This window comes from Penicillium chermesinum, assembly GCF_028974085.1.
Source record: "Penicillium chermesinum strain IBT 19713 chromosome Unknown utg000003l:1.0-5111272.0:1.0-5115320.0, whole genome shotgun sequence".
Classification (NCBI taxonomy): domain Eukaryota; kingdom Fungi; phylum Ascomycota; class Eurotiomycetes; order Eurotiales; family Aspergillaceae; genus Penicillium; species Penicillium chermesinum.
The window spans coordinates 3,860,119-3,886,735 of NW_026695313.1; the positions used below are offsets into that span (position 1 = coordinate 3,860,119).

At 51.8% G+C, this 26,617-nt stretch overlaps 11 protein-coding genes across 11 annotated transcripts; 7 read left to right on the forward strand and 4 right to left on the reverse strand.

Annotated features, from left to right (window-relative positions):
- Positions 1 to 281: 281 nt before the first annotated feature.
- Positions 282 to 557, forward strand: N7468_004391 (uncharacterized protein; the record flags this gene model as incomplete). The annotated part of the gene is made up of 1 exon (XM_058473688.1): positions 282 to 557. One exon carries the CDS (start codon positions 282 to 284, stop codon positions 555 to 557), a length of 276 nt encoding a protein of 91 aa, XP_058332691.1.
- A 2,136-nt stretch (positions 558 to 2,693) lies between these two features.
- N7468_004392 (nucleic acid/nucleotide deaminase domain-containing protein) lies at positions 2,694 to 3,302 on the forward strand (the record flags this gene model as incomplete). The annotated part of the gene is made up of 1 exon (XM_058473689.1): positions 2,694 to 3,302. One exon carries the CDS (start codon positions 2,694 to 2,696, stop codon positions 3,300 to 3,302), a length of 609 nt encoding a protein of 202 aa, XP_058332692.1.
- Positions 3,303 to 4,563: 1,261 nt separating this feature from the next.
- N7468_004393 (uncharacterized protein) lies at positions 4,564 to 6,270 on the forward strand (the record flags this gene model as incomplete). The annotated part of the gene is made up of 4 exons (XM_058473690.1): positions 4,564 to 4,785; positions 4,830 to 5,215; positions 5,290 to 6,171; positions 6,234 to 6,270. 4 exons carry the CDS (start codon positions 4,564 to 4,566, stop codon positions 6,268 to 6,270), a joined length of 1,527 nt encoding a protein of 508 aa, XP_058332693.1.
- A 414-nt stretch (positions 6,271 to 6,684) lies between these two features.
- N7468_004394 (uncharacterized protein) lies at positions 6,685 to 7,929 on the reverse strand (the record flags this gene model as incomplete). Its single annotated transcript, XM_058473691.1, has 1 exon — positions 6,685 to 7,929. The coding sequence occupies one exon, from the start codon at positions 7,927 to 7,929 to the stop codon at positions 6,685 to 6,687; it is 1,245 nt and encodes a 414-aa protein (XP_058332694.1).
- Positions 7,930 to 8,361: 432 nt separating this feature from the next.
- N7468_004395 (Mcm10/DnaG-type zinc finger protein) lies at positions 8,362 to 10,729 on the forward strand (the record flags this gene model as incomplete). Its single annotated transcript, XM_058473692.1, has 2 exons — positions 8,362 to 10,478; positions 10,594 to 10,729. The coding sequence occupies 2 exons, from the start codon at positions 8,362 to 8,364 to the stop codon at positions 10,727 to 10,729; spliced, it is 2,253 nt and encodes a 750-aa protein (XP_058332695.1).
- Positions 10,730 to 11,542: 813 nt separating this feature from the next.
- On the reverse strand, positions 11,543 to 12,854 carry N7468_004396 (uncharacterized protein; the record flags this gene model as incomplete). Its single annotated transcript, XM_058473693.1, has 2 exons — positions 11,543 to 12,092; positions 12,148 to 12,854. The coding sequence occupies 2 exons, from the start codon at positions 12,852 to 12,854 to the stop codon at positions 11,543 to 11,545; spliced, it is 1,257 nt and encodes a 418-aa protein (XP_058332696.1).
- Positions 12,855 to 13,320: 466 nt separating this feature from the next.
- N7468_004397 (Tic20-like protein) lies at positions 13,321 to 15,124 on the forward strand (the record flags this gene model as incomplete). Its single annotated transcript, XM_058473694.1, has 6 exons — positions 13,321 to 13,614; positions 13,671 to 14,106; positions 14,421 to 14,709; positions 14,781 to 14,823; positions 14,893 to 14,995; positions 15,054 to 15,124. The coding sequence occupies 6 exons, from the start codon at positions 13,321 to 13,323 to the stop codon at positions 15,122 to 15,124; spliced, it is 1,236 nt and encodes a 411-aa protein (XP_058332697.1).
- Positions 15,125 to 16,358: 1,234 nt separating this feature from the next.
- Positions 16,359 to 17,915, reverse strand: N7468_004398 (cytochrome P450; the record flags this gene model as incomplete). Its single annotated transcript, XM_058473695.1, has 3 exons — positions 16,359 to 16,663; positions 16,722 to 17,424; positions 17,472 to 17,915. The coding sequence occupies 3 exons, from the start codon at positions 17,913 to 17,915 to the stop codon at positions 16,359 to 16,361; spliced, it is 1,452 nt and encodes a 483-aa protein (XP_058332698.1).
- A 389-nt stretch (positions 17,916 to 18,304) lies between these two features.
- N7468_004399 (Amino acid/polyamine transporter I) lies at positions 18,305 to 20,190 on the forward strand (the record flags this gene model as incomplete). The annotated part of the gene is made up of 7 exons (XM_058473696.1): positions 18,305 to 18,442; positions 18,492 to 18,562; positions 18,617 to 18,730; positions 18,779 to 18,861; positions 18,917 to 19,318; positions 19,383 to 19,708; positions 19,756 to 20,190. The coding sequence occupies 7 exons, from the start codon at positions 18,305 to 18,307 to the stop codon at positions 20,188 to 20,190; spliced, it is 1,569 nt and encodes a 522-aa protein (XP_058332699.1).
- Positions 20,191 to 21,134: 944 nt separating this feature from the next.
- N7468_004400 (uncharacterized protein) lies at positions 21,135 to 22,608 on the forward strand (the record flags this gene model as incomplete). The annotated part of the gene is made up of 5 exons (XM_058473697.1): positions 21,135 to 21,329; positions 21,383 to 21,487; positions 21,541 to 21,765; positions 21,862 to 22,067; positions 22,107 to 22,608. The coding sequence occupies 5 exons, from the start codon at positions 21,135 to 21,137 to the stop codon at positions 22,606 to 22,608; spliced, it is 1,233 nt and encodes a 410-aa protein (XP_058332700.1).
- A 755-nt stretch (positions 22,609 to 23,363) lies between these two features.
- On the reverse strand, positions 23,364 to 26,399 carry N7468_004401 (formin-binding protein HOF1; the record flags this gene model as incomplete). Its single annotated transcript, XM_058473698.1, has 6 exons — positions 23,364 to 23,533; positions 23,595 to 23,975; positions 24,037 to 25,261; positions 25,317 to 25,802; positions 25,861 to 26,147; positions 26,204 to 26,399. 6 exons carry the CDS (start codon positions 26,397 to 26,399, stop codon positions 23,364 to 23,366), a joined length of 2,745 nt encoding a protein of 914 aa, XP_058332701.1.
- Positions 26,400 to 26,617: the final 218 nt, after the last annotated feature.

Sequence of the window (26,617 nt, forward strand, 5' to 3'; positions counted from 1 at the left end):
AAATCAGCCTCACCACTGGGTCGATAAGATAGCGGTGAACAGTTCATCAAAGATAGGCAGGCTAAACATGCCCAATAACATTGCTGTCCGCACGAGGGGAACCATGGGTCATAGCGTAATACTGTATAGGCTACCGAAAAGATCATGCATGTTAGAAGCTCTCAAGCTAATGATCTCTGAGAACTAGATAATGGGTTGTGGTATAGAACATAGGTTTATAAAACCTTCCTAGATCTTGCCCTGAAGTTAGGAATTTCTCAACTTGGCTCCATTCATCAACGATGGAGGCGGATATCCTATCGCAGGACGCTATTCAATATGACGAGAGCTTCAACGTTTACCCTCCGACCAATTTTCGGATGAGCGCACCATCAGACTTGCTGCCCAGTAATGATGTTGATACGCCAGAGCGGTTTCCTGAGACGTCTTTGATCACATCTCCTGAGAGAAGCGCCGATGAACATCACACATCGCCTAACATCCTTCACCACTCGCATACGACCTATGTGGACCCCCTTCAGACCTTGGATGATTCTTTGAATCCTCAGCCTCTGTAGAGTGCCGATTCATCACCTTCATCAAGTAGTAGGGAGCCGTATGAGTCTATTTCTGCGGAAGTGGAGTCCGGAGACAGCAGTATCGTGTGGAGAGATTTATCGGCGGATATTGGAAGCTCGTCAGCAGTACAGAATCCTCGGTTCAAGTTTGAAGAAGCCGAAATGCCTTCTCTTGACCAGTGTTCTGTGTCTATTGGTGAATTTTCAGTATGTACTTTTTCGGATTGTGATCCAAAATCATGTTTGCAACCCAAGAATCGCATCAGGTAAGAACTGAACAGCGAAATGATACAACAAAAGCTAAAGTGCTACATAGGAAACATATTCGAAGCCACACCAAGCCGGTCTTGTGCCCGGAGAAACAATGCAACCATCGAGCAGCAGGGCAAACTGAGATGCGCCGTCATGTGAGGACATACCATCCTCAGTGGGCCTGTGAACATTTAGGATTGGAAAGCAAACCGAAATGTACGCGCTGTGGTCGTAAATTTACTAGGGAGGATAATTTGGTGAAGCACATGAAGAAGAACATATGTCTATAAACATCTGGAGCTTTTTCTCAATTACAAATTTGATTTTCACTTCAAAAAAATGATAACTGCATCAAATCATGCTCCTAACTAGCTCTATTCGAACTTAGGTGGTGCTGAATTAGGTAGGGTATCCATAGGAAGGCATTGCTGCATTACTGCATTACTGCCCTAAATCATTAGGTGATGACTTCAGTTGCAAATAGGAAAATAGTGTTGAGTCCTGGGCTCTTCATCTTGTAGATTCTGGTCCATTAGGTTTGCGACCGATCTTGCAGGGCCTAGATGTGGCAGAAGCAGATAGGGGTTCAGCTTTGCTTTGGTAGACTTTTGAACGTATCTATTTTTCAGTCTTGGCCGTTGAGCTGCTTTGGTCACACTTTGACCAGCCGTTTATCATGTACCTCGGAAGTATTTTGACTTCTTGCAAGTGCATAGCGACCTGCAGATATAGCCTCCCCGCATGGTGGCCTCCCGCATGGCGGCCTCCTACAGCGATGGCCTCCCGCATGGCAGCCTCCTACAGCGATGGCCTCCTACAGCGATGGGGCCATTCGAATCGTAAATTACACTTTGTACTCGTAGGCATAAATATTTGGGAATGCTTCTCAGCTAGTCGTACATTTGGCTCCTATCCAGTCAAAGCACAACTCCGGGAATCGATATGAACAGACAAGACGAAAGGCCTTTGGAGCTCTTACCCAGCCGCATAGGGGCTCCAAGGCTGGACAAGCATTCAAGAATCCTTGCTCGTTTCTACGAGCCGCTGACCCTACTTTATGCATCGGGTCAAACCAGAGGTGCCCAATCCGACCGGCCCTGTCATGACGATCCATTCGCAGAGTCAAGGCGAAAATTTCTAGAAAATCTTTGCTTCATTTGTGACTTCAAGAAGGGCGGAGAGTCTTGCACAGCGATTGGACTGGAGGAATGCGCAGATAAATATTGTTTCTGGGTTTGCTCGAACAAGCACACCGCAAAGGTGGCTCAATTCCTCAAGGGTGCCCTCTCAATTTTGTACGAATGCGTCAATCACGATGAAGAAGAGAAAGCGGCTATGGACAGGGAGTTTGAACGGCTGTGCGTGGAGTTTGCAAAGCCTCGAATACAGCAAGAGCAAAAGCTACTTGTTTGTGAGGCAGATAACTGCATCAAATTACTCCAAGAGGAGGATTCAATAGCAGGTAGGTCCGAATTGGGAAGAAACTCGAATGGGAAGAGAACTCCATGAGATCAGTGTTAATGAATTTCAGGAGAGAAACTTTCCGAATGGCTGTCCAAATTGAAAAGCCAGGATGACCCATTAGAGCTCTGTAAGCTCTTATACGCGCAACGGCAGACGAAGATGATGAGGACAGTCATGATCTATGCGGAAACAGCTGAGGATGCCCAAAACCCACAGGCCAGCCGGTCGCCCTTCTCTTCACTCCGGCATTACATTGGGAAACTTTCCGGTCGCATTAGGGCACATAAAGAGCTTGTGAGGGACGCCCGCGACTTTTGGAATATACTGCAGAGTCATACAGTCATGAGTGTCGATACTATCTCAGGTGTGCGAATGCCATTGCGTGATGGGCATACCAATCTCCGAGGGATTACGAATCGGATGTTCAGGGAAGGTTCAAAAGAGCGGGACAAATTTGAGGAGGGCCTTATTCACCTAGATTCCATACAGGGCATCTTTAAAAAGTTCTTGCGTTGTTACAGCCAGTCTGAGACTTCTGTACATGCTGAGGTTGCAGTCCTTGAGCATTTCCATCGAGCAGAACGGGACTTCGCAGGGAATGATCACTTCATTGCCTGTAGTAAGCCGGCGTGTCTGTGCTGTGAACTCTACTTCAGACACCATCCTGCTCGTATGGTGAGGCCGTCATCGCACAAAAAGTTATGGCCAAAGTGGAGTCCCCCATATGAGAGGGAGCCACCTACCGAGTCTGTGGCAAGACAGCAAAGGATGATCCTGAGTAAGATGACCCAAGATCTCCGTGAAGAGCTTATCAATCAAGTGCTTCAAAAGACCCGAAAAAGTCGTTGGCATCCAGACTCGAGGTCGTGCCTCACAGACTTGCAGAGTAGGGATATTTCATTTTTGTTTGAAGATTCAGAGTCGGCATCAATGAGCTGCCTTGAGGAGGATCGCAGCTCGAAGGAAAGTGACAGCTCGGAGGAGAATGAAGGATCAGATTCCGACGATGGCGGCATCTTAATCTGTTAGTAGACAATATAACGGTCATTTTTCTCGATGCGTTCACCCGTTCCAGGCGGTTTATTGAGGCATGGATGTTCCCATAATGCTTGCGTACTAGCAAAAGGTTATCGATCGTGAAGGCATCTTGTCGAGATATATGGGCCCCAGGAACGACTCTGCGGTTGTGGTACAGCTGGCGGTTGCTGCAATGGTTGAGGGTCGCTCTGGCCGCAACGTATTGAAGGCCCACTCTCGTTGAGAGTCGAGTCGCCATTAATTGCTGCACCGTACTCCGCCCTTTGACCCGCGGACTGGGCGTAGTGAGTCACAAGATAAAATAGCTTGAGTACAGCCTCCCATTCATACTCTTCATACTACGATTACCGGCAGCGGTGGAGAGCTATAATGGTTATAGATAGCAATTGAGTTTTATAGATAAATCCTCTTCAATTCGTGCGTATATCTATATTTGTCCGTGCTTTGTTCTATATTGAACGGGTTTAGATAACCGATAGTAGAGTTATATCCTAGATATACATGCGCATATCTTAGCACAAGCACTTATATCAATCTATCTAGAACGAGGGAACTCTGAAAGGCCATCGAAACTCGGCGAGATATCATCTCCTTGCATAAGATATTCTCCTTGGCTTGATAAATCAAAACCAGCTCCAGTTACAAAGCGACAGAATGCCAAAGAACCGGAAAGCAGAGTGGGAGGACCCGGCCCGAGTCTGGGTCAGCGTTCTGTAGGCCGACTAAAACTTGAATGGAAGGTCCGAGCGAGATGCTATGGGGTTGGATGGCTTTGAACTTCAGTTTTTCAGCTTCATGGAGGTCATTGGATCCGTGTGGTCTCAGCTACGGTATACCACGGGCATAAATTTCCACATAGGGAATTCTCGACTCCCGAATTTCCGCATCGTTCTGAGACTATACCCACTGTGACATGGTGCCAATCGCGACGACAATCTGATTCAAGAAGTCCAGTCCCTGAAATTCCCTAGCCAATGGATGCTCTGAGGGTAGATGACGGACGCGGGTCAATGCGACCCCCCGCAAAGCTACGCTGTATAGGGACACCGGAATGAAACATCTCCCCACTGTATTCCAACGAGCCGCGGGGTGTCCCGCGTCATCGCCTCTCTTGCGGGTCCGAACTTGGGAAAGTCAATGCTTCATTTCGTCTAAGGAACTTTGACAGGATTTGTCTTTCACAGTTCCTATTCTTGTTCTCCTTCTCCTCTCCTTTCCTCCATCGTTGCGTAACCTGGATCTCTACCCCGCCATGGCGACCCCGCAAGAACTTGTCCCGCAAACAGAATCGATCGCGGAGGTCTACGCCACCGACGATGCCTCCGTGAACACCGCGGCTGCAGAGCACCAGCAGCGCTTTACCAACCTGGTTTCGCAATTCAACAAGGAATACAGCCATCGTCCAGACTTTGTTGCGCGCAGCCCTGGGCGTGTGAACATTATTGGCGAGCACATCGACTACTCTCTTTACGATGTCCTCCCACCGCCGTCAGCGTCGATGTGATCATGGCTGTCAAGATCGTCCCCGCTGGTGCCGCCGAGTCCACAGTCAAGATTGCCAACGTCTCACCGGAGAAATTCCCCACACGCGAATTCAGTGTGCCTCACAAGACCGATATCGAGATCGACCCGAAGAAGCACGAATGGATCAATTACTTCAAGGCCGGTCTGTTAGGTGCCTTGAAGTTCCTGCGCAAGGAGCGTCCAGATGGCATTGCACCCGTCAGCATGGAAATCCTCGTTGACGGTAACGTACCCCCAGGCGGTGGTATCTCAAGCAGTGCTGCCTTCGTCTGTGCCAGTGCGCTTGCCGTCATGAAGGCCAACAACCACAATGTGTCAAAGCAGGATCTGCTCGACCTGGCTGTCGTATCAGAACGGGCAGTCGGCGTCTACTCGGGCGGGTAAGTCGGACTCCTATCGCTATACCAATGAGAAAACTTTTGTGGGTTGGATACTAATCCGATACTCCTAACAGCATGGACCAAGCCGCCTCAATCTTCTCCAAGCGCGGCTTCCTGCTCTATACCCAATTCTTCCCTGCCTTCGCAGTGGAACACGTTGCAATTCCCAAGGCCGCCGACGAAATTACCTTCCTCATGGCCCAGAGTTTCGTGACCTCCAACAAGGCCGACACCGCCCCTCGACACTACAATCTGCGCGTCGCAGAGTGCACTCTCGCCGCCGCAATCCTGGCCAAGAATTACGACCTCACCCTCCCCAAGGACAACAGCTCCCTGGGCTACAGCTTGCGCAACTTCCAGAACCAGCTGATGACCAAGGAAGGCCGCCTCGGCGACCCACTCAAGTACCAGATTGACTCCGTCATCCAAGCCACTCAAGACCTCTTTACCAAAGAAGAGGGCTACACCCGTGAAGAGATGGCCGCCCTCCTCGGAACCAGCGTGGCTGACTTGGAAACGGAATTCCTCTCCTCATTCCCGGTTCAAGCAGACCGCTTCAAGCTGCGCCAGCGAGCTCTGCACTGCTTCAAGGAGGCGCGCCGCGTGCTCGACTTCAAGGCCTGCTTAGCCAAGGCCTCACAGTTGGACGAGAAACGTATCCACTACCTCGGCCAGCTTCTGAACGAGTCGCAGGAGTCGTGCCGCGATTCCTACGAGTGCAGTGCTCCCGAGGTCGATGAGATCTGCGCTATTGCTCGCAAGGCTGGTACTTGGGGTAGTCGGTTGACTGGTGCTGGGTGGGGTGGCTGTACTGTGCACATGCTGCCTCAGGGTAAGGTGGAGGCTGTTACCACTGCATTGCGAAATGAGTATTACCTTAAACACTTCCCTGATATCACTGCGGAGAAGCTGCAGGAAGCTATGGTTATCAGCAAGCCTTCCAACGGCTCTTTTGTGTATGTTTCAACCTGACGAGCATCCTTCACTTTGGAATGATTGTTGCTAACACGTGAATTAGGGTTACCGGTGCTGCGATTGACCAGGTTGCTCTATGAGCTCTTGAGAATTGAGGTGGAAAAATTTGTGTGGAAAATTTGTGTTATTGGGTCCCGAGGGACTAATAGATAATAAATCAAAATTTATTCAAGCTTCAAGAGTCCTGTGCTCTAGTGTCTTTTGTGGATGCTTCAAGCACACGAGCAAACCTGGAAGGAGGCAGGGATTCTCGAATCGGGTAGAGATGTACCCGTCCGGTCCCGAAGACGGATTTTCCACAGATGAATGGCCGATTCGACAAACGGGAGATGATCCCAGAATATATGTCGCTCAGTAACCAAGACTACTTTCTGTGAGCCAAGGTAACACACCCCGTGGACGTAGACGAAGCTGGGCAGTGGCTAGATTTGGCCACTCCTGTGAGCCATAGAATTGGCAAAGTGCATAATAGGTTGTGCCGACAAGGACTTCGTTCAAGACTTTTTCTTGAAAAAATCACTCATCTTCTTCATACCGGTAGTGTTAACCTTCTTCAAGTTCTTCACGCTACGGGACTCTGAAGCTTTGGCCTTCTTCTCTTCTTCTTCCTTCTTGCGTTTCTTCTCGGCACGAGCTTCAACCTCTTCATCGTCCAAGCCTCGCTTCCGGGTGAAGTCAGACATCTTACGAGATGCAAGAGCCTCAGCGCGCATATCAGCGAGCTCTTTCAACCGATCTATCAACGGCTTGAAGTCCACTGGGCTTTCAGGGGCGGCGAGAAGCACATCCAATCGACTAGCCAGTGCTGGAGATAGGTATGTCTCCTTCATGTACGCCAGCGCAGTAGATATACGTAGCAGACGTGCAACGTTCTCTCCCGCAGCTGACTCGTCGCCTGGCAACTGCGGCACGGGCGTCGACTCCCCGACTGGCGTTGAAACAGACGGCGTCGCCGCCGTAGCGACGGTGGATGGCGATTCTGGCTTGTCTTCTGCGACGGAGACTGCATCCTCGATGCTGGGCGCCTGATTAGTCAATACATCCTCGCGTTTAACTGCCATTAATGGCGCGGCAAGCGCCTGGCGGATGAAGCGCTCCTCCAAGCTAGCTGGAAGCCCAGCAGTGGCCATTCGCTCTGCCTTTCCGACTATTTCTTTGAGGAGCTGCGTCTCGCTAAACCGCAGCATGACTTCGTCGCCTGCTTCTACGGTGTCGCAGATCGATCCGGCGCGCGATAGAAGCGTGCTGCGGAATTTGTCGTCGTAAAGAACATGGCGCAGGTGAGGGGAGAGGTCATCGTTGGAATCAATTATATCGTCCAAGGGTTGGAAGAGGGATTGCCCTGACTTTGAAGAGGGCACAAGAAGGGGGATCAAGAAGAATATGGGGTCAATAGGCGTCGCGACTAGTAGATCGGCCTTTTTCGCTATCATGGCATTGGAAGCGTTTGCTCCATTCTCCCGGCTCAATTGGCGCGCATAGGTGAACAGGATACTGCGCGGCGCATGAGAAGGTGTCGAGACGACTATGAATTCGAATATTCCGCGTTCAGGGCAGAAGTAGTAGCGTGACAGGTCGCCGGTCTGCGGGTTCGGAAGGGAGAGCAAGCGCGCGTCGCTGCTGGTGGATTTGGGCAAGATGAAAGTTTTGCTGGGAGTCTCCACGGAGGTCAATACTCCCTTCTGTCCCTTCACAGGCTCAGCCGTCTCTGATGGGGCAGCAGATCGTGTTCGAGGCATTGTGGGCAAAGAGGGTGAAGATAAGAAGTACGTTCGCTGCGGAAAGAAGGGAAATTCGCGAGACGCGCCCCGACGCGCCAATCATGTGCGGGCCATGCAGGGTGATCCATCACTTCCAATCCCTGTGATCCCTGCGGGTTTTTGTTTCGTTGTGGCTTGATCCCATTTCGTGTTTTTCTCGCGGCTCTTTCGACTGTCTGCCATAATCCCGACACTGTCTTTACTGTTGTCAGGCAAACTTGCGTGTTTCACCGGTGAAACAGTTGAAGGTGCGGGGAATGACGCTCAACGGTCGCCGCAATTTTGGAGAAATCGCCCCTTAATCGTGGATCAAAAGTGAGTTCTTCCGGTTTGCTACACTTTGATTATTGTTAAGTGAAGGAATCCCCAGTGGCGGACTCAGCTTGGCCTCCAAAGTCACCCCGAGACGCCATGCTCAGCTCCCCGGGAGGTCGCCGAAAATACCAGGATATGCAACGCCGCCGAGAATTACTTTCGTCTCCCATGAAACGCTCGAGCACAACTCCCAATTTGCACTCAAAAGCGAACCAGATCTTGGATGATGAGCTGGAAGATGGCGAGGACGAGGAGACCCTGCAGCTGAAGCTCGCCGAAATCCAGGCCCGTCTAAAGTTGAAGCAACTGCAAAAGAACCGAGGCCGCTCAGGAACTCTCACCTCGAATCCGGACGATGAGGACGAAATGCCTGCATCGACATCCAAGGTTCCGTCACGCGCCTCTGCGCTGAGGAGTCCTCCACCTTCACACCAAAGGGCGCCTAGCGACGGAGTTCAGGTTCCCATGTCACCTACGAAGAAGCTGACCCCAGCCCCGGAGCCCTGGTCGCCTCGACGACGCCAATTGGGTATCGATAAAGGATGGAAAGCTTCTGATGTGTCATTAAAACGGCCGCGGAGCTCAAGGCCTGACCCTCGCCCCGCCAGTCACCTTGGAACTCGTCCCGGTGCTACGTCCCGTTCAAGCGACCTGTTCTCACCAAGGCCCCAAACTTCCCCAGCAGGAGGTGGGGGATTGACGCGTATCAAAAGCTTCAGTGAGCGAATGGCAGAAGGACGAGCAGCAGAGAAGGCCGAAAAGGCCCGACTGGAGAGAGCGGAGAGGGTCCAAGCAAGTCGCAGCTCAGGCTTCCAACTGGACCAAGCAGAGATAGAATCCTACAAAGCCATGGCCGCGAAGGAACCGGATTCGGCACTTCCGTCCGCAAACCGAGAACCACAGGTGCAACAATTCAATCGGGAAGAAATCCTTCGGTCTCTCGACGTGGCTCCGCGGCCTGGAGGTCTCAAGAGAAGCCAAACAACCTCCAATATAAGGGAGGGGAATGGCAAAAGACAGCTCACGAATAGCGGGGCCCGGAAAGATCTACCCTCTGATACTCCAGATCGAGAATCGTCGAGTACGCCTGATCCTTCCAAGTTTGAGTCTTATTCATCGCTTCACTTATCGAGCCGCATTTTGCCTCATTCGTTCCTGAGTCGCAGTATGGCTGATAAGAAGATCCTTCGCATTCCGGACCTCCTGAAAACCATTAAAACACCCGACTTCGAGCTACCAGACGAGATAGATGGCGATTATGTGGTATTCGGGATCGTGGCCTCGAAATCAGACCCGAAAGAAACCAAGCAGAAGGAGAATTCGACTGCTAAAGAGGCCAACCCTTATGATGACGGACTCAACAACACTAATAAGTACATGGTGATCACGCTGACCGATCTCAAGTGGACCATCGATCTCTTCCTCTTCGACACAGCCTTCCCACGCTACTACAAGATCACAGAGGGCACTCTCGTCGCAATCCTCAATCCCACAATCATGCCGCCTCCGAAGCACAAACTAGACACTAACCGTTTCAGCCTGGTTCTCTCCTCATCCGACGACAAAGTCCTCGAAATAGGCAAGGCCCAGGACATCGGCTTTTGCAAAGCCATGCGCAAAGATGGCAAAACCTGTCAATCCTGGGTTGATGGGCGAAAGACCGAGTTCTGCGATTTCCACATTGACCTCCAGGTCCGGAGGACCCAAGGCCAGCGCTCCGGTGTGAACAGCCAAAACACCAACTATGGCCCAGGCGGGCGATCCGGCTCACGAACAGGATTCTTTTCTCACGCCCACAGCGGAAGTAATGGCAGCGGCTGGAGAAACAGCCATGACATGTCGAAAAGGGCCATAGAAGGGTTATTGGATGAAGGCCCCAAATATGATCTCAGCTCCCAGTCCACATACTATGTGGCACCAGCTCCAAAAAACCGTGGCGCAGGTCGTACCTCATACAACCCAGTTACGGGCGGTGGCTCTGCAGCGAGCTTGATCGATGCAATTGACGACCCCTTTATTGCGGCAGCAGGCATGGGACCCCGAGGCAGAGGGAGCAAAGAGGACATGATGCGTAGACGTCTTGCAGAGCAGAAGCGCGAGCGGGATATCAGACAGAGACTTGTTGCTGGCCGCATTGGGGGTCCCGGCGCCGATTACCTCCGGCAAGGCGTGGGGTCGCCTTCTACTGAGAACAAGGATCAAAAGCCCTCTGCGTCTACGCCTAACAGAATCCCGGCTAGTATCAGTGATTTTAGCTTGGGGAGTTACGGCAGGGCGGAAAGAGTACGATTGAGTCCGAAGAAAAAAATGCGCGGACGACGGAGACAGGTCGGGGGCTGAGGTCAAGAAGACTCGCTTTATTACGGCGAAGGGAATCAGAGAGGCTGGACGAGAAAGCTTGGGTGGCCCTGATACCTCTCAGCAGCCAATTCTGTCTGATGATGATGATCTAGAGTTTATCTGATTTCAGGTGACCCTTGATCGGGATTACTGAAGCGTGGTGTTACGCATTCACCTCTGGAGTTACGTTGGGGCTTTCCATTACGCGGTTTATGACGATAAAGAGACGTTCTCTGATTTGCATTGTACGATTTTCCTTTGTTGGCAGCCCTGTTTCATGCACATGAGTTGTACCTCTTTCATAGATTGGTGCCAATACACAACATTGAGGATAGTGGGGATGGCCTCCCCAACCATCATTCTACATACTTACATACCATTTACGGAAGTGAGAATATGCTAGATTCCATATTGGAAACACTTCATTTTGATTTGAGTAGCGTAGAAGCTTCACCTAGGGGCATCTCACAGATCCCTAGAAAAGCCGCCAGGAAGAGCAAGAACAAAACGATTATTCGCAAAGGAACCATGACTCCGCAAGGCCCATCATAAAACGCTAGTTACCATTGGTATTCCAGTCCCAGATCCATGCCACACGCCAGTTGAAAAAGGAGTAAGAAACAAAACCCTTATGCTTGATAACGATATCCATCAGTCGTAGGGGACGAAGCAGATTAAATCATGGAAGAAATAGCACTTCCACTATCCTGCAGGGACACAAAGCAAAGGCAGAAGAAATGTGCAGCAACAAGGCCTGGCATACTTGAGTGCAGCGCATGAAAGAAAAGAAAAATAATTAAAGAAAAAAAAAGAAAGTTAAAAAAAAGAAAAGAAAAGAAAAGAAAAGAAAAAAACAAGGTGCCCGCGCCCGTATGATGCAGAATTTGTCGAAGCCTTCCCGAAGCATCAGAGCCCGTGAAATGTAAGCGGGAGATGCCTAACGGCGTCCACCTGCCCGGGTTCGCTTGGACGAAGGGACGTCGACTGGGTTGGCCATATCATCACTAGGTCCACGCTTGACAGGTGTGGTGGCAGGAGAGATGTCATCAGGGTTCTTCTTGCGCATCCAGTTGGCGAAGGGGCGTTTGGGTTGAGTATCGGTCGCGGTCGCCGCTTGCTTGGCTCCGGAAGGAGTTTCCTCAGGGGTGCCAAAGCGTCCATCAGAAAGCGTACGTGCACCAGGGGCATTCTGCAGATCAAGGGAAGTAGGAGCAGGAGACTTTGGATCTAGATTGAAGATATCTTCATCATCAGTCGCGGCGTCTTCCAGAGACTCCTCATAGCTGGTACTCTGCTTGCGAGGCTTATCCTTGCGCTCCCAGAGCATGCGGGGTTTGACATCCTCGGCACGCAGAGGCTTGAGGTCATTCAGGACCTCAGAGTCAGGCAAGAGATCCGGGCGTGACAAGAACAGACTCAAGCCGTTGGGGTCATCAGAGTCGGTTTCCTCATCCTCAACCATCTTTCGAATGACACGCTTGCCACGGCTGCAGATTTTCATCAGTGATGGGGGTAGATGATGGAGGAAGGGAATCTACTTACAACATGAAGTTCATGGATTCATTACTCTCCAGATCCATCTCCCTCTGTGCGGCACGGGTCACACGGCCCTCGCGACGAGGGGAAGGCTTACGACGTGCAGGAGTCTTGGGCATTTCAGCAGGTGCAGCACTGAAAGGGTTTGATTGATCAGTGGACGCCTCAGGGATACGGTCGCGAGAATCAGTGAATATCTCGATATTGTTGGAGAATGCGGGATCGTCGGCGAAACACTCCAGAGCAAAGGGAGTACGACGTCGACCCATTTTGCTGGCTGAAGGGAACAGTGTGCGCGAAGTGGAAGAAAAGTTGGATGGGGTGCTTTTCTTGGAAGGAGTCTTTGCAGGTGTGGGAAGAGGGTGGCTTGTAGAGGCACGGGACGAAGAAGAAAATCCAAACTGAGAGTTGCTGCATTCACTACTCATCAGAGAAGCCATAGCCTTTCCGCGTCGCTGGTTGGTTGAGCTGGAGCCAGAGGGTGTGGATAAAGCTGTTTCTCCGGTCCTTCGTCCTTTCTTTGGTGATCCGATTCGCGTACTGGGTGACCCTGGGTTTGGTGGGGTTGTCTCCTTCCTTGACGCGCGTTGGCTGGCCAGTCTTGCTGAAGATCGCGTTGGGTAGGGCTCGAAGGTGTCATATCCAGAGCCATGCAGTGGTGCAGCAGGCATCCTCAGCGCAGATGGCGATGGAGGAGGTGGAGTGGTCGCCATATTGGATATCGTTTTGCCACAAATTGTTTGGTCTTTGCTTCGAAGTTTGTTCCTTTGTTGGGAGTAGGCTACTCGGAGCCCTACAGTCGCGGTCGCTGTCGGGGATTCCTTGGATATGGATGAATCAAGGGCAAGTCAACAAATTCGAGTGAACAACAGTATCCAGGGCGCTTGAGTGAGTGAATCCAAGTAGCAGACTATGCTTTCAAAAGAGATCAATGCAAACAAAACGCAGCAGAGAAGTTGAGGATGAAAGAAGGGAGGTGTTTCAAGGCGGAATGTTCACCCAGCCCTTCCCAGCCTCCTCCATTGACCGCCTCCTCGGTTTGGGCGCCAAGGCCCCAATAACAGCCCCGCCCGTTGTTGACAATATTTCCCGATTGGATCACTCTTGATTATCGTCAGCTCTGGGCATTTGATGCGTCTTGCTACACTGTTTCGCTCCATCTGAGCTCGAATCGCAACAATGGCACGGAGCGCTGCCGAGGAAATGGAGAGACTAGACCTGTCTGATGAGGATACGGAGGATCTGTGGAATTCTCCCTCCAAGCGTGGCAACCAGAAAGCATTCAAGCGCCAACCAGGAACACAAAGCCCAACAACTGAATCCCACGCGCCGCATAATGCTGGAGACACCTTATTTGACCGACAAGAGGCACGAGAAGCAGCTCTCCATGCGGAGCTACACAGCGTACGAAACATCAACAATGTAATTGAAGGTCTCCTGAAAAGTTTAGACAATGCCAAGGGCAATATGGAGGTGAGCTAGCTCTGGTCGCCATGGCGAAGCAATACATTCTCTTTGCATGAAACAAGAAGGCACTGACAAAGACATACATGAAGACGGTCTCGAATACTGTAACATCTGCGTCTACTCTTCTCAACACATGGACAAAGATTCTCTCGCAAACCGAACACAACCAGCGACTTATCCTGAACCCGAAATGGCAGGGTGCTACACAGGATGTGGCCGATATGGAGCAGGAGGCTATACAAAAACAGCAAGCAGCTGAACGACGCGAGCTGGCGCTCCAGCAACAGCGGGAGGCAGCAGCACGCAAGGCCGAGGAGGATGAGCGGCGCCGACTGGCGGGCACGAGGGGTTCTCGTGGCACCAGTCGAGGAACTGTCCGCAGTACCGGCCTTGGAAGGACGCCGAGTGTGAGTACCAGCCGGACGGCGGCTACGAGAGGCTCTTCGACTGCCACTCGACGGCCCGTTAGTGGGATCGCGCGAGGCGGAGCTGCACGGGGTAGAGGCAGCAAGGCTTAAACCCGGCATATAGATTTGTTTATGTCAATGTATTTTACGGATTGATGAGCCCAATGAAAAACAAGATACCCAAAGAGATTGACCCAGGTCATCCTGTACTCAAATCAGATATTCAGTGTCTGCCTGAGGCCTCTACTCGTACTCGTACTCGTAACGCGAAGCCACGCGACCCGATAACGTCCCCCATTTGACGGTTGAAGCGATAAGGAGAGCTTCACGGCCTCCTTATCGCGAACAATTTCCTCTCGGAACGCTTCCCTCCTTACAGACAGCATGAATTTCGCGCCTTATCAGGACGAGTCCCCGGAGCTCGAGCGAGCTCTCTCGCCCCTGTCGAGAGCCGCGTTAGATCTCCTAATCCCCGCTCGCCCCGAGCATCAGCCGATCTCCCATCGCCGCGCCATTTTGCTGGACATGGGAACACCCGCTTGAGGGACGTCGAGGGTGGCCATGTGAGCTTGGGGGCTTTTGAGACAAGCCTTCCGATTCGTATGGATGTGGAAGCAGCTCTGGCATATCTACTACTGCCTCCCGCGGGAGGATTGTTCCTCCTATTGACCGAGCACAGGAGCGATTACGTCCGGTAGGCGCTGCCCTTGGCTCTAGCCTGTGCTCAGCCTCAACCTTAGTTACTGACCTCATTGTTTGTGGTAGATTTCATGCCTGGCAGTCGAGCATGCTTTTCGCTACCATGTTTGTAAGTCTTCAGGTTTCCGAACACGAGGTTCTTCCTGTTTGGCAGCATATCGGTCTGACTAGATCACAGGTCATCCATCTGATGTTCGCCTGGACCTCGTTTATATCTTGGACGCTCTTTGCCATTGACCTCTTCTTGATTTGCTACCTGGGGTTGCATGCTTATCGAGATGGTAAGTTTTCTAGGTATAACAGACTCAACATTCACTGACCGTCTCGATCATGGTATAGTGGAAACCCTTGACCATTTTGAGGTCCCCTTCTTCGGCCGCCTGGCCAACTCGTTCGTTGATAATGAATGATTGACCTGAGCTGTGATTCGGATGTCTTTGGGCTTTGCGGATGTTGAAATGCGGGGCTAGAAGGGTGGATGTGTTCTTTTGCAATATACCCCGGCAGTATGCCCATGTGGCTTGTCTCTCTTTCAATTTAGGTTTCGATGTTATTGTTTGTTACTTGCTGGTAATACAGTCTTCGATGCTATGGATGTTACTCATGCCACGCAAATTACAGGTCGGCCGTGGTTTCTTACCTACTCCTGAAGCTCATTGCCCTGAGTATTACGGAAACTCACGTACCGGTTTATATTTGAAGATCCCCACTCCATAATTGGTCCAGAGGTCTGCTCGCAATGCACCAAATTGTCAGCGGTAGCCCGTCCTTTTCCCCGGAAAATGCAAAGTGCGGATCCGCCCCACACTAGCCCGCCTTACCCGCATTTCCACTATTACTGACCTGAACTATAGTACCTTCAGACATTATCTGTGCCTATGTCAATGGGAAGCTCAATTCATAGAGCCCTTCGGAACTCGACAAAAACTCACTACGTCAGGCCTGAGATATATGGTGACCTACTTGTGCGCACGTTATATGATCAAGAAATTGATTTGGAACAAAAAAGGGTTCTGTATTTGAAGCTCCTCATATATCGACCAGTGGTATCCCTGCATCTGCGCCAAAAGGTGTATCCACGGGTAGTCATAGGACCAAATACACAGAAACTAGTTCGAAGCATATTTTTGATTGCATAGTCCACCGGGCTCGTGCGGAATAGATATGTCGTCCATGGTTTACCAGAATTGTCCGAAAACACGGCGCAAGATTCCGGACATTCAGGAGCGACTGCTGGAGGATCAGCGGAGCATTCAATAGGCTGATCCCAAACACCAAGTTATGCGAGAGCTCAAGAATAGAGAGTCCGCATCGTCGGAGCTTTAGTCAAATGCTCGGTCGGAGTGACCTTTCCTAGGAAGCGATGTCTTGGACGCTTGGCTTGATATATGGGAAACATGACGCCTTTCTTGATCCTTTTGGTTGTTGGAAAAGGGAAAATCTGGCTCTCAATCTGGGATGTCGATGAATATATAACCATGACATGATATATGATCAAGGTGAATGACATTTATGGAGTTTATCGACTTGCAACAACGACTTTTAATATCATATTGCCGACTCACATCTGATGCTTTCCGCTTGGCATCCCAGAGGTATTGGGGTAGATAGTGCCACGACTATTGACCGCAGTGTCTATATTGATCACTCGGCTGGAGAGAACCTCAGCATCAGCTTCCGGCCTCGGGGCAATGCAATGAACGCGTATTCTTGCTCGATTCCCTCGTCGTCCACAATAGCTGTCGAGTAATTGGAATAGACAGCCGCCATAACCAATTTGATTTCTGCATTATTAGTTCTCTTCCCAATGATTCCGATCTCGAACACGTTACCTTGCAATGCAAAATTACTGCCCAGGCACATCCGCCCGCCGCTCCCGAACGGCCAAAACAGTCGTCTCATATCATGGATCTTGTCACCAGCTTCGAGCCAGCGGTGCGGCAGCCATTCTAGCGGATTCGGATAAACATCACTGATACGATGCAGAGAATAAGCAGTCGAGCTGACCCTCACTCTCGCCTGGAATATTATCGTAGCCGTGCAGAGAAGTTCCTCCAGGCACTTTGGGAGTGACTCGAGGCAGTTGAGCCGGAGCCGGGGAGTGAAGACGAAGCGTTTCACGGACGACAGCATCCAACAAAGGGAGGGCGTCAACTGCAGAAAGAGGAGGGAGAGATCTCTCGCCATCTAGATCTGCATAGCGGAGAGACGGAGCTAAAGTGAGAAGCTCCTTTCGCAGTTCAGACTGAAGCGTTGGATGCTGCGACAGCTCCCACATCATGTATGTGAAAGTGATGCCTGTCGTTTCATGGCCTGCGACTAGGTGGTCGAGCAGTTCGGATGCCACGGCGAGCTGGAGCGGACGTGGATCGGGTTCTTTTTGCTCAGCAAGACTTCGCCTTAGCTGGTCGTAGACGACTGGATGCGTGAATGGCAGTTTCTCGTCTTTTTGATTGTCCTCAATGGGCGTCTCTAACTGTTCGCAGAAGTCCATGCACCACCGTTCTATAAATCCCATATATTGGTCGTCTCGGCTGAGGAACTTGAATCGCTCATACTCCTCTAACCAGATATTCCACTCGGGAAGATTGAACAGAAATCTTGTGCCTTGCCTTAATCCGAACAGAAACGAGGAAGTGAAGTCCATTCCGACGGCCTGGAACAATGGAAGGACGTTCAGCACCTCTCCGCTGCGCGCTGCACCTCTCCGCTGCGCGCTGCATGTTGCAAAATCGGCATCAATCTGTCCCATAGTACGACTTCGCAGATCATGCGCAGATCAGTCGACTCGAGCAGAAATGACTTGGAATAGATCTTGCTGAGCATGCGTTTCTGGTGCGCATGCGGCGCATTATGCACCATCCCCACCATATTTTCCGTGTTGAAATTGACGAAAAATTCATTGTAGAAGCTATGTTTCTCAAAAGCGCCCGTATATATCACTTTCAGCCCATGGAGAGAGTTCACACTCAGCTCCTGGGGGCCGAGCCGGACGATCGGGCCATACTTTTGGTGCAGGGCATAGATGGCAAGGACTTCAGCGCCTGTGTCGCGCTTATGGTCGATCCAACGGCTGGAAAGGGGAGAGGTGAAATGAGCATTCGGAATGGATGCTAGTGGAGACAGGACGTAGGGTGTTATGACATGGCGGTAGACAAGATATGCGAGCCAAAGAAGTGCGATGGGGATGAGCGGGATCATGGTGAAGTTAAGAAAATACCCCAAAGCCCCCCAAAATCCCCAGGCGTTAGGTCTTTCCCCCCGCCATGCAAGGAGTCGAGGAGGCTCCCAAAAAAGAAGATCCAGATCCAGGTTTCAAGTGCTCCTCACCCCCACTCTGTGGAAATAAGCACTCTTCCAAATCCACAATCAACACAAGGCGCTAATTCACACTAACTCCCGCGATAGTGCAACCGCAGCGTTAGCCCCGTCTCGGGTTTGACGGCGCCCATACAGAATAAAAGACAGCTCCACCATGGGCGTGCGCGGATTAGATACCGAAAGGGGAGGAGGGGAGGATTTTGCGAAAGGTTAAACACTTTCTTGCTCCCTACCTTAACTCTGGTCCCCTCTAAGCCAGCGTGTCTACCATGTTCTGGGATAAGGACCCTTCTGCGGTTTCTACTATGGAAGAAGCGCCATCCAAGGGCCGTGTGGCGCCTAAATGGCGCGGCACGCAGGCCGACCAGGCCGACATGAGCATTCTTGGGAGAGAGCAGGTCTTGCGGGTATGTGTGTTTAATCCTGGGGCCGATACGACCGAGCTGACCCTCACAGCGTAACTTTCGATTTATCTCGATTGTAGGGTTCGGCTGTACCTTGATCGCCACGTGGGAGGTTGTTTTGACGTATGCTACGAGGGTCCCAGACGGGCTCATCGATGTAACTGACGTTGTGTTTAGTTTACTACAGCAAGGCCTTACTGATGGGGGGACGGCTGGCCTGATCTGGGGCTTCGTGATTGTCGCCGTCGGTTTTCTTCTGGTATTTCTGAGTCTAGCCGAGATGGCTTCGATGTAAGACCCTTCGAAAGGTATTGATTTGCATGCATTCTGACTTTCCAGGGCTCCCACCTCGGGTGGACAGTACCATTGGGTATCGGAATTTGTGCCTCCGAGCTGTCAAAAATTCCTTAGTTACATAACTGGTAAGATGGTTCCTTGTCCTCATCCTCGCTATGGCTACGAACTAAACGATGGCAGGCTGGCTGTGCGCCATGGGATGGCAGTGCGCGATCGTGTCGATCGCCTTTTTAGCTGGAACCATCATTCAAGGCCTGATCGTGCTGAACAATCCCACGTATGATTTCCAGCAATGGCACGGGACCCTGCTGGTGATCGCGATCACTCTGTTTTCCATTATCTTCAACACCTTCCTGGCTAAGCGGCTCCCGTTTGTCGAAGTGTTGATTCTCATTCTGCATGTGTGTGGCCTGTTCGCCATCATCATTCCATTATGGGTCCTTGCGCCTCGCCGCAGCGCAAAACAGGTCTTTACCGAGTTCAACAATGGGGGCATGTGGAACAGCGACGGCACTGCTACCCTTGTGGGGTTCTCGACCACCATCACCGCATTGATTGGGTATGACTGTGCGGTGCATATGTGTAGGTTTTAATCTCTATGCCATCGAGTTCCTGGATTCCATTAATATTCTTCTTGTTTTCGCAGCAGAGGAGATCAAAGATGCCTCTGAGACGCTGCCAAAAGCTATGATTACGTCGGTCTGCGTCAATGCCGCATGTGGCTTCTTGTTGCTGGTGACGATTTGCTTCACCTTGGGCGACATTGACGATATCTTGGCGACGCCAACAGGGTACCCGTTCATCCAGGTGTTCTACAATGCCACCGAGAGTCTTCCAGGCACAAACACCATGACGGCCATTCTGGTGCTGACTCTGACCGCAAGTACCATCACAGAAATAGCAACAGCATCACGCCAGCTATGGTCCTTTGCACGAGACCGCGGTCTCCCTTTCTCCGATTTCTTCGGATATGTATGCTTTCCTTCTTGAACGGGGTAACATAATGCTAACCGCACTAGGTCAATCCGGACTGGAATATCCCCTTGAACGCCGTGATGGTTTCGCTGGTCGTAACAGTTCTCTTGTCGCTCATCAATATCGGCTCCTCCACGGCGCTCCTGGCCATTGTAACCCTCACCATAGGTGCCATGATGTCTTCCTACATCATCACCATCGGATGTGTGCTCCTCAAGCGGATCCGAGGCGAGCCTCTTCGACCTCACAGGTGGACGCTGGGCCGATTCGGCATGGCAATTAATATCGGGGCATTGTGCTTCCTGCTCCCGGTGTTCGTATTTGCTTTTTTTCCGCTCTCCTCAACGGTCACTCCCGAGACCATGAACTGGTGCATTGTTATGTATGGGGGCGTTTTAATCATTGCAGTGGTGTACTACGTGCTCCGGGGCCGGCATCACTACGTCCCACCCGTCGCGTTGGTGAAGAGGGAAATCTGATGACGCACTCGGCGGGCCTGATCTTCTCCGTAACAGATGTTAATACTTCGCCATATGTGGGCCTATCGGGATCCCTCCCAATAAAATAAAAGAGCGCGTTACATCTGTATGCAGTATTGAGTTTGCTTTTCCGAGGAGAAATTACGCTGCGTATCTCGCAATCCACTGCATCCTGCGACCAGGGTAGGGTTAAACAGGGGTTTGTTCTTGGCAGACGTAGGAAGGCCCCCCGGGGGCCGGCTGGGGCCAAACCTCCGGCCAGTCGAGATTCGATCTGCGTGGCTCAGCTGAAAAGAAGAGAAAAAAGAGAAAAAAAAAAAAGATCCGCAGGATTGAAATTAGAATGATGGAATATCCCAAGCTATGTCCTAATACAGGTGAAACCCGAGTTCCTGTGCAGCAATGACCGGAAATGCATTTGCACAATAAAAGTGGGCATGCAGGCCGTGTCCATAAGACTGCGACTTGTTGCGACTTTCCTACGCATTCGCCAGTCTCGTTCGACAGAGTTTTGCAGTTGGCCCCAGTGGGGCTCCGGATTCTCCGTCGCAGACTTTCTTGAACAAGATGAATGGCTCGGCACGTCGGCTCCGACCTGGTTGCTCGCCTGTTCCTTCGTGGGCGTTTCCGAGCGAAGTTCCCCAACACCTCGAGGTCGCCTGTAGGATTTCCGAGCCTCGGAACATCTCTTGCTCCTATCTCTATCTTCTCTATTCTTTTATATCCCGAGTCGATCAGGGGGGGGGGGGGGTTTACCTTGTTGTATTGGACCCCAACTCTGTTTAAGTCCATCGTTCGAGCTGCATGGGTCTGCCCATTGTAAATCAACTGTACACAGTAATACACATGCAAAATGCCACCATCATGATCCCTGTCTTGTGCCCTATTTCCTGGACTGTTTCTCCCAAGGTATTCACTCGCGTCAATAATTTGATCCTGCCCTGATGGCGATCAAAGTTCCCCCTGGCCAGTCGCCGCCCTTCGAGACCATCGACGATAAACACCATGCCGGGATTATCATAATCACCGGCGCCATCTGCTTGATGATCTCCCTGGTCTGCCTGCTGATCCGGGTGTACGTGCGCGCGTTCCTGAGTCCCCCATGGGGGTCAGACGATGTTATCTTGCTCGCAGCGACGGTAGGCAATTGGAAAGTTCGAAGTGCCCGTAGTCAAGGAACTGATCAAAACAGATTACCGCCCTTTCCGAATCGATTGTCATCTTCCAAGCTGCAAGTATAGGGTTAGGGACCGACGTTTCGCTCCTGGCTGAAAGTGCGGTTGATAGAATCCAACGTGTATGCACGCCCCCACCTTTCCATTAGATGCGAGAGGGCTAACGCAGATATAGTCCGTTCTTGCGGCCGATATCCTCTACCTTCTCACCATCTACCTCTCCAAATGCTGCATAGTAGCAATCTACCTCCGCCTAACGCCCCGCAAGCGCCACCAGAGCATCTTATGGGCCACAGGCGGATTGGCCGTGGTAGGGTTCCTCGTGTCAGTCCTTCTTCTTGCCATCGAGTGCGAAGCGAGCCAGCCATGGCACATCTCCGGCGAACAATGCCATAACCTGGTATGTCAAAACGATGCAATGGCTTTTCCAACTTGACAAACGTCATGCGCCGACTGAATCGATCCCGGAAAGCGCTAACGACTTGAAACCACAAAGTTTGCCCGCTGGCAAGCCATCACTGCCCTGGACATCTCGACCGAAATCATCCTCTTCGCCTTCTCCATCGCCCTCGTCTGGGGCCTCCAGATGAAGGTCCCCCACAAACTGGTGATCATGATATCCTTCGCAGCAAGACTACCGTACGCTCTACCCCCAGACTGCACCCCCACCATTGGCATCCAGCCCTACCAACCTGCAGATCAGTGAGGAAAGAAAAACTAACCAAAGCCGCACAATGGCAGACTAATCGTATTCGCCGCCCTCCACCTCTCCCGCCTGGCAGGCTACACTACCTCCACCAACCCAACCTTCGCCGCGGTCCGCCCCGCCGTCTTTTTCCAAGTCCAACTCAACTATGCCCTGGTCGCGTGCACGGTCTTCTGTCTCCGGCCCTTCATGCACGCCGTGACAAACTACTACGGCACGGCCGGCGACTCGAATCTCGGCAGTAGCGGGGGATATGGGTCCGGGTCTCGATATGGGAAACGCAGGAATTCCGATCCGTATGCGTCGGGGCGGTCGCAGGAATTGGAGATGGGGAGGCTGAAGGGCCGTGGGCGGCGGGAGGGCGTGCGGGAAGAGGGCCTGATGGGGCCTGAAGAAGGTGGGTCGAGCGCAGGGGAGCAGCGATATCTTGGTGGCCGGAGTGGCGAGGGTGCGGAGAGTAGACGGAGTGAAAGTTGCGGGAGTACGAGGGGGATTCTGAGGAAGGATCATCATGATGGGGATTATCAAGGTTCATAGATATAGAGCGGGCAACGGTTTATAGATCAGCATAGAAGTATCGATTTCAAAAAGTCGTTCTGTATACTATCACTAAAAGAGGTGCAGCTAACTTGGAACAGGAATCGAGAACATACTACTTCTACTCGTAATGCGACGGCTTATTCAATCGGCAGCAACCTGGGCAATGGCAAATTCAATACAAATGGGACACGTTAAATTCAATTACAGGAAGCATCTCGTATCCTCCGAGCAGATCGGGAGAATCAGGAAAAGCAAAGAGGATTAAACACAAACCAGTATCCGTCGAGCATGAAATCGCGAATGTACATTGTAGATCGTCCCTCGTGCAATTTGGCTTTGAACAGATCTCGTATCACTTCAAGCATGAACATAGTCCCCCGAAAAGAGAAAGAGATAAACAAAATACCGCGAACAAAAAAAATGATATCACCAAGAAACAAGCTGCGCTAAGACTCCCGGGAAAGACAAAGAAGCAGTCAATCGCAAGAACAGGATCGAAATGTTGAACAGGCCATCGAGCGATCGTAGTACGCGCATAGCGCAAGGAGGCAACAGCTGATGGGAAAATGATCGTAAATGTGCAAAAGGGCTCGAAGAAGACATGGTATCTACGTGAAAGGGTGAAGGAAAGCAAAGCAAAAACAAACAGGAAAGAAAAAAAACAGATAAGAAATAGATCTCCGTCAGGACTGGTGCTTGAGATTGGGTCGTGACAGGTCGTGAGAGAGTTGAGCATTCGATCAAGGTTTGATCTAGATGATCTGGAGGTAGTTGCTTGGCACCAGGCCAGGGTGACCACGAGAGTTGGTGACTTCAGCCTCCCACCATCCGTCGTCTTGAAGGCGGATTACAGCCAGAACATCGCCCTTCGTAAAGCCGAGTTCCTCAGGAATGGCGGCGCTGTAGCTGTACATGGCACGAGCTGCAGGATGACAAGGTCAGTAATCTCGTTTGTATGAACATAAGAATGGGTAAAATCTTACCGAAATGAAGGATTGGGCGGCCATCGCGACTGAATCGTCGACCAGGCTCAGCAACAGCAAGAGTACGGCTTCGGGAACGGCCAATAGGGGGCCCACCGCCGCCGCTGCCTCCACCAACGCTACCGCCATCGCCATAGTGAGACATAGGACGACCATCGCGTCGAGGCGAAGAGCCATACTGGCTACCACCGTACATGTCAGGGCCACCGCTCAGCTGCAATTCCATTCCACCAGCACTAGATGGACGAGCCTGTTGGCGGAACTGGGGCTGAGGAGAGACAGCACGGTGGGTAGCGGCTGGCGAGGTTCGTTGCGCGTAGTCATTTGGGGGAATAAGGGGGTTCTTGCGCACGACGAGGCGTTGGGGACTGGCTGTAGCGGCTACGCACGCTACTGGTCTGGTATGTCGAAGGGCTAGGGCTAGCACCCCGACCACTCATACGACTGTCGACACGGGAAGAGACCTGGGGGCTAGCGCTGCGGCGGGGAACTGGGGAACGAGCGCGCGGGACTTCCTGGGCCATGGGAGCTGGGTTCTGATTGCCCCGAAGCATGCTCTGGGTCTGACCGGTGTAACGCTGGGTCGTCTTCTGCATCTGCTTGGCGGTGAAAGCAGGCTCCGGCGCATCAAGTCGCTTAGCCGATGGATCATTGTAAGCCGGAGGAGCGGCTGCAGAACTTCCACCGTATGCAGAGGACTGGGCGGAAGGAGTTGGTGAGTGAATTCCATGGTATCGGTCAGCGGAAACACGCACGCTGGCTTGCTTGCCGCTCGTCTTCAAATCGGCTAGGGCTCGAGCAATAGGATCCACATCGTCACCATCGCCCTTCGACCCTTGAGATGCTGACTTGGGATCTTTTTTCTCCGGAGATGCCACATCAAAGACGTTGTTCCCAACATTCAACTGGAAATTGGCCCGCGGATCAACAGGCTCAGGGCTCACGGCACGATCAGGCTGAGTGCCTGGCGCGGAAGCCTTGGTTGGGCTGGTGTGCTTCGATGGCGAATTCCACGGGCTACGGGAGGGGGACTGATTGCCAATAGCTGGTCGATCCTTGTCGTGGCGGCTCTTGCGTCGGAAAGGGCTGTTGCTGAAGAACGCAGTCTTTTTCTTGGGTGAAACCTGCTTGTCTTCCTGGGAGACAGGGACGGGTACATTGCTCATGGGCCCAGGCTGGGGAGGTGCTTGTTTCGCAGCTACGGGTGCTTGGGTAGGTCCCGGTGGCTCCACGCTGGACATGGAAGCAGGGTTCGATACGTCGCTTGCGGAGTCTCGGCTGGATGGCCGATACTGGCTCAGGGCCGAGCTTCTGTCTGAAGGAGGACCGGCGCGGCAGAACATTGTCATACCGTCAGTTGGGTATGCGTTGTGCGGAACCTTGTTGATCTCTCCATGCTGCTCAGGATCATAGTTGGGTGGCAGATAGCCACCTCGGCGAAGGTCCAAGGGCGCGGGATGCTGAGCATGGTTCTGCATAGGGACCGGGGCAGGTGCTGCAGCTGGCATAGCTGGAGGCGCAGCCGCGGGCGCAGGAGCTGCACCTGGAGCTGGCATAGGTGCTGGGGCAGCCACAGGTGCAGGAGCAGAGGCTTGTGCCGGTGCTGGGTGGCCCATCTGGGCGGCAAGATCAGACTGAGGATCATGATGAGATTCGAAAGTTGATGGCTGTGGCGAAGATGTACGGGAATGCAGGGTTCATAGTGCGCTGAAATTGTGCAACTGAGTAGCCTTCACCCCCGTCCATGTCAGAATCGTCGTCGGCATCTTCTTTGCTGAAGTTGATGAAGCGAGGGGGGTCGGGAATTTCCTGCCCCGTTCCGTGGTGTTTGATGAAGAAGACGATATCCTTCTCAACCTCACATTCTTCCAGTGCAAGTCGGATCTTTTCGCAAGATGCATCGTCGCTGACACAAACAGTGGATGCAATGTTTGCGTAAGTCCAAAGACTGCTCTTAGTAAAATCGATTCTCTCCTCCTCAAGATCCTGGAACTTGTCGCAAGCAGACTTCCACTCCTTATTCCATCGGCCAGTGGTTTCTTCGAGTGTCTTCACCGCCGCTTCATACTCCTGGCTATTGGCAGCTCGTTGGATCTGGGTCTTTTCAAGCTTGGCCTTGTTCTTACGCTCTTCCTGTCCCATAACCATATGTCCTTGAGCCAAGTATCCCTTGATGCGAAGACAATCTTGCTCAAACCGATCTCGAGTCTATTCAATCATATTAGGAACAGCCCCCTCAAGCAAGCTGTGGTCACATTATACATACCTTGTTAACGACCTGCGTTTGCTGGACCTTGATTTTATGCAGGCGTTCAATGCCATTTTGGATGATCTTCCGGCGCTCCTTGAGACCACTAGCAAAAGCCGCCAGTGGCTCTTCAAGTTCGCTCTTCATCTGCCCAGCAATAGCCAAGTGTGCCTTGGCAATAGCCTCCGTTTCGCCGCGGACTGTGTCTAACGATAACCGGAGTGATCCGGTCTCCGCCGTCCCAAGGGGTTTGCGACAGAGGGCTTGGAGTTTGCGTGCATATTCGTCTTCGATCGCAGCTCGAACTGTATGCCAGATATCAGTAAATAGATCTTTGAATCTGTCAAGAAACCTGGCGTACCGGAGTAAAACGCTTTCAATTCATCGTTCGTAGTCTTCGATCCGTGCATTCTATCGAGCATAGGTTGCAGGCCCGCATCATGGCTACCCCAGAAATTGTTGGCAACTAATCCACTGTTAGGAGTAATTTCAATTGAGAGAGTTGTCCGCTTACAAGACATGGACACTGATGGTCCATCAGCCACCGTTCCAGGCATATTGTTGGTGTGTTGAGCCTCGGCCAGCCTTTGCTCTTGGGGAATCGAAAGAAAGCGGGAAGAATGAATGTAGCAAGATGAGAAACAATATCAAATAATCACGGTGTTTAACCGGTAACAGGGAAACACAAGAGAGCCCCTACGGTCGCAAAGTGTGGCGAGAGGGAGAGGATAAGGTGACGAGATGATGTTTACGCAGTGTCGCCCGGGGCAACCAC